Source organism: Lissotriton vulgaris, chromosome 3_1 (genome assembly GCF_964263255.1).
Source record: "Lissotriton vulgaris chromosome 3_1, aLisVul1.2, whole genome shotgun sequence".
NCBI classification, from domain to species: Eukaryota; Metazoa; Chordata; class Amphibia; order Caudata; family Salamandridae; genus Lissotriton; species Lissotriton vulgaris.
The window spans coordinates 102570065-102579229 of NC_141689.1; the positions used below are offsets into that span (position 1 = coordinate 102570065).

The 9165-nt window shown below is 47.8% G+C and overlaps 1 protein-coding gene across 2 annotated transcripts in view; it reads left to right on the plus strand.

Annotated features, from left to right (window-relative positions):
* LOC147726031 (N-acetyltransferase 8F1-like) overlaps positions 1–6187 on the plus strand; it is a 427392-nt gene extending 421205 nt beyond the window's left edge. For both annotated transcript variants that reach the window (XM_086960146.1, XM_086960147.1), the window contains exon 2: positions 2287–6187. In XM_086960146.1, coding sequence (XP_086816272.1) covers positions 2306–3001 — 696 coding nt within the window. In that variant the 5' untranslated portion in view covers positions 2287–2305 and the 3' untranslated portion in view covers positions 3002–6187. The remainder of the gene's footprint in view (positions 1–2286) is intronic.
* The last annotated feature ends 2978 nt before the right edge of the window (positions 6188–9165 follow it).

A 9165-nucleotide genomic window follows, 5' to 3' on the forward strand; every position in this document is an offset into this window, starting at 1 on the left:
ATTGGTCAAAGGGCAGGAAGTCCTGTATGCGGAGTGTGACATCACCCCGGAGGTCGGAGAAGGAAGCGGAGAAGAGTAACCGAAGGAGAAGCAAGGAAAAAACGTAGAGGACGAGAGAAACGAGAGCGGAGGAGAGCTAGGAGGCCAACGACCCCGTGAACCGCCGTGCCGCACTCCCGAGGGAGGAGTGTGGCTTTCTCAGGTACGGCGGCGTTGGGCAACCTGGGTGGGGAAAAAGAGCGCCCCTTCGTAAATATTGTAGATTCCCCTGTGTGTGCCTTTCCCGTGTTCTTTCCCATACCCTCCAACCCTCCTTACCCATCCCACGTTCCTCACGCCACTCCTCCTCCCTGAGCACAAGCACGTTCGTCTTGTACAAACCACGGGTGCTCCCTCACAACCACTCGGTCCCAATTCGGGTAAGCCGGTATCAGGCAACAAAATAACGGCTTCCCTCTGTTGGTCTCTTTTCCCTTGCGGTCCGGAGACGTCGTATCGGAGTGGGAGGAGAAGACATCTGACAGGAGCTACCTCGACCAAAAGACTCCGCCACCACGGACAATCTGGATTTCGCACGAGAGAGACTCACCTTTCGAACCCGGCGAACCCTGAAAATAAAACCCAGTTTAAAAAAATACTCTGGTCTTCAGCCTATTACTGTTACCGAGCCCATTTCCATCTCCCCCCCCACGCCCACATGGACGTATGCGAAAGGTGAATGACACACCCATAGACCAATGGATGAAGACAGACGGCTGAAGGCCTCTTTAAATAAGTATGTTATACATGTGTTTTGTTTTGTTTTTAAACAAAAGGTCCTTGCTAATGTCAGATCTAAAAATAGGTGAGGTATAAAAAATGAGAGTGAAGGAAAGAAGATTGCGAAGAAAAAAAAGATTGAATTAAAGAGAGATAACAGGATGTAAAGGAGATTAGAAGGACAGAAAGAAGAAAGATACATCAAATAGGAGAAAACTCCCTCTGTGCATTTTTAAAGCAGCGGCCTTGAACGCTCAGCTCTGACTTATAATAATTTACAGTGAAGAAGGATGCTCAGTAGGTGCTTCAGTGTTCTTATGGTTGCTCATTCTCAAAGGTTTCTCCTCAAGGGTCAGGGTATCTCCAGGGATGTCTTTGCATACTAGGGGTTTTAATCCCATACTAATCAAAACAATAAAACTACAATGCACCGCATGTAGAGTACTGTTGCATGAAAAGCCAGAACTGTCTCCATGTGTCAGTATGACATTGGATCACTTGGTAGCTATGATACCCCATTCACCTTGAATGCTGGTTTCATAAGTGGTGTGCATGTTAACTATAACAGGCTGGCCTTAAATCTTGGTTAGGTTTTTTTTGTTTGAGTATACGTTTTTAGAACCATTTGTACAATACATGAAGCAATAATGGCAAACTTTTATGAGGTGTCGGATCACAGTAACTTATAACGTCCCCCCTCCTCATTAATTTTGTTAAACTTTTAAGTATTTTTACACCTAAGACTGTTTTAATGCAATACTCAAGTGCTTGCAAATGTAAATCACCATGGTGCTTTTGTTCTGTTTTTTATAGTACGCTAGTGAGACAGGAAAATAGGATGTGGCACCATGTTTATATTTTCGCAGGCATTTATTTCAATCTTGCAACAGAGAATTAATTAAACAGCATCTAAACAACATTTTACCAATGATAAGGTACACAGTAAGTCCTCAGCCTGAGCATTCATCTATAAAGGTTTCGAAGCCAAATTAAATCTCTTGCATGAAACAAACAACAAAGGCCACTTTTCGTTCCTTCTCTAGGTCATTAGGTGAACCTACCCATCGTCAGCCTCTATCATCCCTAGAACAGTTTGAGTAGAGACTGAGAATCCCCGTACCATTTAAAAATGTATATATTTGAAAAGTATATCCCAAGCTTTTTGCAGTCATATGCATTGTAAACAGGGCAGGAAATATCTCCTCTTACATTTACTTTCATGGTTTAGTATGGGGAGGTCTCACTTAAAGACATTATGGGAGGATTGAAAAGTGGGTGAAACTTTAGTTTATGTTTTCAACAGGTTGTTTAATGGTGTAAAAATACCACTTTTTTCAAAGTTAAGGTGCAAGTCACAGTTCCCAGCTGTCCATTCTCCCATGTCCCTGAATACAATTATTTGATGCACTGTATTACAAATATTTCCATCTTTTAAATTATTTTGATGTCATTGCTATTGGTTGGTCTTCTTAACTGCTGGCCTTTAACTGTCATTAAATTTGTTGTATGTTTTTCTCTTTCATTAAGCACAACATACTGTTCCAAGATGGCTGACTACCATATACGGGTATACAAGGACACTGATCACATGACAGTGCGGAAATTGTTTGCAAATGGACTTGCAGAGTATATCTCCCCTTTCAGAAAGTATGTCTTGACCCTTCCACGAACCAAGCTTTTCCTGTTGGGGGTCCACCTTGCGATCCTGATGGGTTTCCAGCGCTCATACATTTCTGCTCTGCAAGCCACGCTGTGTGCGGCAGCTGCCTGGAGTGGAACGCTGTCATTTGTGCGTTGGAGCGCAAACTATGTCTTCAGTTCCTACATCCAACATAACCTGAAAGAGGACATGCTTGACATACAAAAATCTTACATTCAGAAGAGAAGAGCCTGTTTTTGGGTGGCAGAGTCCAATGGGAAAGTAGTTGGCATGGCGGCCGCCCGGCCATACAGCGCTCGTGATGGAGAGACCACAGCGGAGCTACTGCGGCTGTCGGTGAGCAAGGAACACCGGGGACAAGGAATCGGCAAAGCTTTGTGCAGAACAGTTATTAACTTTGGCCGGCAGGAAGGTTATGAGTCAGTGGTTCTGGACACCGCAATGATTCAATATGCGGCATCGAGGCTTTATGAAAGCATGGGGTTCAAACTTATCAACTCTTTTATTCCACCACTTTTTATCTATAGGCTACTTCACTTTTGTGTTCTTACCTATAGTTATAATATTCATACTCATAATTAAAATATCAGGCATTATGAGTTAACGTGAATGGCTCATATGCGCTTGTTTTTTATTGAAGCTTAGATTTTTGCGGTAGGAACATGACCCTGATTTGGTTCTGTAGTGATGCTTGATAAACAGGTGAGGCAACAAGGGTGTATTTTGAAAGATATGGGACCCCCTGAGCTCATTAGCAATGGTTTAGGGTGAGGATATGCTGCTACAAGGAGTTGGCGATGACCCTCACAGAGTCCACAAGAATGACCAACCTCCAGGTTATTATGGACACCTTATCCAGTTGTGGACTTTTATGTGTTAGCCTGATGCATTTTGGGTATTCTAGCTGTGTAGAACTAATTTGACCAAGACGCCTACTATTAATGATTCAGAGGTCTAAAGTTCAGGATTGCAGATAGTGTCCATAATGATATGGTGTGGGGTGGTCACCTAAGAGGAATGGAGTTCCTTAAAGCTTGGTTAATAGTTCACCAGTTCAAAGGTATGCCACACTCTGGAGACTGTTCAGAAAGAAGAGAAAGCAATGATATAGAGACATTTGCTGCCTTGTGTGAGTGATGTGTAAAAGTGGATCATGGCCTTTGCCATCTGCACATGACTCAAGATTAAGGATCATGCTCTGCTGAAGCTCTCGGCCCAGACACTGCTCTTTGAATGACCTCCTATCCAAGCACCATGCATTCTTCATGGCTACTCTGTCTTGACACTCTGTTAGACACTGAACAACATCCAACACAAAGTAACTGAAAATCTGACAATGGCAACAAATTATGGTTACAGAGTGGAAGATGATTCTTCACAATCTAACGCCATGAAGGCACGTTTTGTTGGTGTACACAACCCATCTTTACACAGTGTGTCTCCTCGTTTATTATTTTGGGACTCTGGATACCTGTTTTTAGGTTTTGCCTAAGTGAAAGCTGCGCACTGCGCAGCTTTTCGCGCAGGCAAAAACCTAATGAGAATAACTATGTGGCTTGGGAATCCGCCCTCTGTTCCATTGGCTAGCTCCATAAATGGAGGCTAGCCATCGGACCATAGATCTGTCCGTCATGGCCGGACCAGATTCGTGGGCGTTCCCGCGATTTCTTCCCTCCGCAACTTCATGCGGCCGTGGGCGGGGTTTATTTTTTTTTGTCATCCAGGTTTGTTTTGGCCATTCCGCGGCCGACCGCCGCCGGAGGAAGTCCAGGTGAGTGCTTGTTTTTCCTTGCCTTCCCGCCCCCCGCTGTCCGTGTACCCGTTCCCGACCGCCTCCCCCCTCCCGCTGTCCGTGTGCGGTATGTTCCGCATTCCAAGTGTGGACCCACAGAAGGCCCGAGGCAGGTCGGGTCATTTTGTATTTTTACTGCACAGTAAACTTGTTTTACTTCTGGCATCCTTCTAGATACGCTGATGGGTGAAGGGGTGCCTTGGGAGCAGCAGTTGTGTTGGGGCAGTGCGTTAGATGGTCACATATGGGCAGCACAGATGCCCCCGTCTGTCCGAAGGTGTCACAGCCTGGTGTTGCACGTGTGCTTCCGGTGCCCTCGGCTTGTAATCAGACTCGGTGTCACTTTCCCTGGCTCGGACATCACAGGGACTCCCCCGCTGCGGGCTCTGCTAATAGACTCCTTCCTGCTCTGTATCCACTTCTGCAAAGCCCCGGGAGGGGAGGAAGGGGCCTCTCCACTCCGGTGCAGCAGGCCACCTTCCTCTACACTGAGCCCCCATGGCCTGCTTTGTCAGCTTTGTTTGCAGTTGCTGTTTTGCGCATGTTTCAGTACACAGCGCACGGCCTCCATTGTGCGCGGCCTGTGTCTGCGTTTTGTTGTCCTCCGCGGGGGCTGAGTGGGTGCACAAAGGCGGCAGCAGCACGTGGAGTTTATGGTCTAAAATGGGCCTGTTCCTAAAGTAAGGGCAGTGTTTGGGAAGCGTCGAGCCCCGTGGCCTCTGCTGCTCGCAGAAGCGGTACCTGCAATGTACAATGTTGAAAGGCCGCCCTGTGAAAGTATACATGTTATTTTGCCTGTAAAGAGTTAAATGACCATCTCGCCACCCTTGTTTGCTAATGCAGTTGCATAAGACTTTGGGTAAGGGTATCTCATTCAAAAATCCCCCCGTTCCCATACACAGGGTCTACTGGAAGTGTTAACAAATATAATGTTGCAAACAATCTAGGGTCTTCAGGGAGCTGGCCAGTTTGGGATACATTTCAGTCATTTTCTTCCCTCAGTGTCTTTAGTTATAGACATATCTACTAAAGAGTAATAAACGTGGCAGCCTTGTTGTAAAGCGCCTCGGGAGCCAGCCGATTGGACTCTTGGCCCTGAAACGGTTAACTGTGAAATGCATCATGAGTATGTGGACTGGTGAAGAAACAGGCGGGCCTCAGGGGTCGTCCGAAAAGTCAGATTTAATTCAAGCGCTTTCAGCCCCGGACCGGGCGCTTGAATAGCGCCAAGAGGAGGCGTACCACTTAAACCATGCCGGGCTGCCTTGCATTGGACTCACTATTGCAGACTTCGCCTGCACCCGGGCCCGTGTCTAGAGATGGCCCGAGGCCTTAGACTTGGCAGACGAGTGTAGGATGGCAGAACCCCGCCCTGGCCCGAGGGGGCCTATGTCACAGGGCACAGGATACTCTGCACGAGCAGGAAGACCCCTCATCAGAGCTCCGCAGATTGGGCTGGACCTGGGGCCCCAGTGTATGTCAGAGTCCGTGGAGTGGGTGAAGGCCTGGCTGCTGAGGACGGGGGTGAGTCCACTATTTTGTCTTCGCTGAGACCGCTTGATTAGAAGGCGGCACTCCCTGCTGCGGGCAGTATCTCTATTCATCACTGCCCCTTCTCTGCCCTCTGTCTCTACAATCGCGATCTGCCCGCTTTTTCTCTCTCACCCTCTTCAGTTATTTCTCTCCATCCTTGCCTTCTCTTTATTCCCTTTTATCTCCCCACTCCTTCGTTTCCCTCTTTGTTGCCCCCCCCCAGCCTTTCTTTTCTCTCCTCTTTCCTGCCTCCCCTCTCTTCCCCTGTCGCTTGTCACCGCGCTTTTCTTTGCCTCCTTTCACTTTATTCTCTCTTTCTCCCTCTCTCTCTGCCACACGGGCCTGTGCCTCCTAGAAGGGCCCTGCTTGACACACGGCTCTTCCGGTTGCAACACACAAAACCTTCCCCTTTCAATAGTAAAGGCTACGGTTTTGTTCCTGAAGCAGAGGGCCTTTGTGTGTGTGTGTGGGGGGGGGGGGGTGGGGGGGGGGGGGGGTTGTATTTGTGTGTGTCTCCAATCTGTATGATTTCACTTTTATTTTTATTTTTCAAGCCTAAAATAGACAGCGGGGTGGGGTGACGCCGGCCTCCTAAAAACGGGCCCTAAAATGATAGCTCTCTGTTCTGTGGCCCAGGCCTCCTGATTTGCATGAAAACGCCTTGTGGGTTTTAATGAGTGTCTGGGCTCACGGCTGCAGCGGCCCTGGAAACCCCACAGTGCACATACATCTTGTAAGGGGGGGGGGGCGGGGGGGAGAGTCTGTTCTCTTCTCCGTGGAGCTGCCATACACCAGAACGTGTGTCAGCGACGCCTTGTCTTCCTTTATAGCGCCTTGTCATCGTCACATGCTGCGTTCAATGGCATAACCTTTGTATCTTGCGATGGGGCTTCAAGCGCTATATCCCGTTTCAAAGCAGGGCTTCCGGAGTGGGAAGTACTGGACATACAGTGTGTGGTAACCCAGCACTGATGACATGTACTCCCTGTTAAGGACGTGACAGCCCGACCCAACCTTTACTGTAGAATTAACATAGTGTTTAATGTAAAGCTGACGAGGGCGGCGAAGCGCTTAAATTCCCATCATATGCAGTGAACAGGTACCTGCGTCGAAGCAGGAGGTGCTACAGAACAATGCGAGTAGGGGCAGGGGCGTATCTACCTAGAGCTGACCCTACCGCATGCATCAGCCCTGCCAAGTACAACGCATCAGGCGTTAGAGCAACGCATTTCTTTCAGTGGCTCCATTGGTCAAACCGAAGTCAGCAGGACCATAACTCCCAGATGCACAGTACTGGTAAACAAACATCTTTCACTTGGCACTGCATCCTGGTGGCCCGTGGTCACGTGATACTTATCAGCAGCAGGTGGCTGTAATGTTTCAACCCCCGGGCTGTCAATACCACCTTTTGGGAAAAGCATAAGTCGTCTTTTGTAGCCATGTATTTCAGGTAGTGAACTGTGTTTAAAACAGAGAGCGCTGTCAGTGCACCTCAGCCTTGACCAGTGCTCACCACTGCACACAGCTCCGTCAGTGCACCTCAGCCCTGACCAGTGTTCACCACTGCACACAGCTCCGTCAATGCACCTCAGCCCTGACCAGTGCTCACCACCCCACCGGATTCATGCATCCTGTTGTATCTCGTCCTGCACCCCACACTTTTCTTGCACAGGCAGCGAAATGAAATGCAATAGGTCTCACATTTGCGAGAGATTAAGCTAATGGCATTGTAAATGACAATGCCATTTATTTATCTGTTTTCAAAACCAACACATAAATACAAATTTTGTCATTTACAATGCCAATAGCTCCAACTTTTCCAAAGGCGAAACCATTGCATTGTAAATACTTGTTGACTTTGTCAGTATAGTCGTACAACACAGTTGCAATCTGCATTTAGACCTCCTTAAATATGAAAGACCTTATATCAATTGTCATACTAAACATTGTTATAAGTCATTTGTAACAATTAGACAGATTGTATATGCTGTCCAAAAGTGCCTTTTAATTGTAATTTGCAATAAGTCTACTTGTGGTAAAATGTACACAAAGGAGCATTATGACCTTAAGCATAATGATGTTTCAGCGCAGGCTATGCCAGGTTTTTAATAAATACAATTGAGAGACATTGCAAAAACCAAATTTACCAATTTGTATGTGAGTATGAAGAGTGCATTAAAAGTTGTATGCTACTGCTTATTTAGTCATAAAAAAGTAGGATGTGCGTATATGTGCTGCTAATTTGTATGCACTAAGGAGCCATGGCCTAGATGTAGGTAATTTTATTTTACCACTTCTTAAATACCGAATTTTACCGATTCGGTATTTAAGAAGTGGTAAAATAGAGGGGGGGGATGTAGGTATTACAGAATCGGTAAATACCGAATCGTTAAGATTCGGTATTTACCGATTCTGTAAATACCGATTCGGTAATGCCCCTTGATTCCTATGGGCATTGAAGCCCATAGTAATCAATGGGCAATACCGATTCCAGCAAGGGTGCAGGGGGTGTCACTTTGACACCCTCTAGCACCCCAAATACAGGCATGTGTGCCATGTGGCACACAGACATGCCCTAAGGGCATGCACACCTGGATTCGGTATTTTATCACCCAATTGGATTGGGTGGTAAAATATAGGGGTGGGCGGCCAGCTACGCTCCGTGCACGGAGTGTGCGTAGTGCCGCCTACTCCGCATTTTGCGGAGCGGGCGTAGCCAGGCGGCACTACGCATGCTCCGCAGACGGAGCGTAGCTGGCCGCCACCCGCCTCCCTCCCGCCCTCCCTAAATACTTTAAATTAAAGGAATGAAATAATTTAAAACGCACTTACCTTGCCCGCCGCTGCCCGCCGCGTCCCCGGGGCTCGCTATCTTCCGTCTTCCGTCTTCTTTACTAATGCGCATGCGCGGGCGGCCGCGCATGCGCATTTTCTCGTAGAAATGCGCATGCGCGGCCGCATGCGCATTAGTAAAGAAGGCGGAAGACGAAAGATAGCGAGCCCCGGGGACGCGGCGGGCAGCGGCGGGCAAGGTAAGTGCGTTTTAAATTATTTCATTCCTTCAATTTAAAGTATTTAGGGAGGGCGGGAGGGAGGCGGGTGGCGGGGCTGGCGGCCAGTGGTGTTTGCGGAGTGGGGCTACGCGGAGTGCGGAGGTGGGCGTAGTTTCTCGCCCACTTCGCGTAGCTCCGCGAAGCCCCACTCCGCCAACTCCGCCCAGGGTTAGTAAAATACCGAATCTGAAAGGCCTTTGGGACTCAGAAGAGTCCCACCTACATCTAGAAGTTACAGAATCAGTAAAAATACTGATTCGGTATTTTACCGAATCGGTAAATTTACCGATTCGGTAAAATTACCGAATCAGTAAAATTGGCCCCCCTACATCCCAAAAACCCATTTACCAGGTCCGGTAACAGGCCGA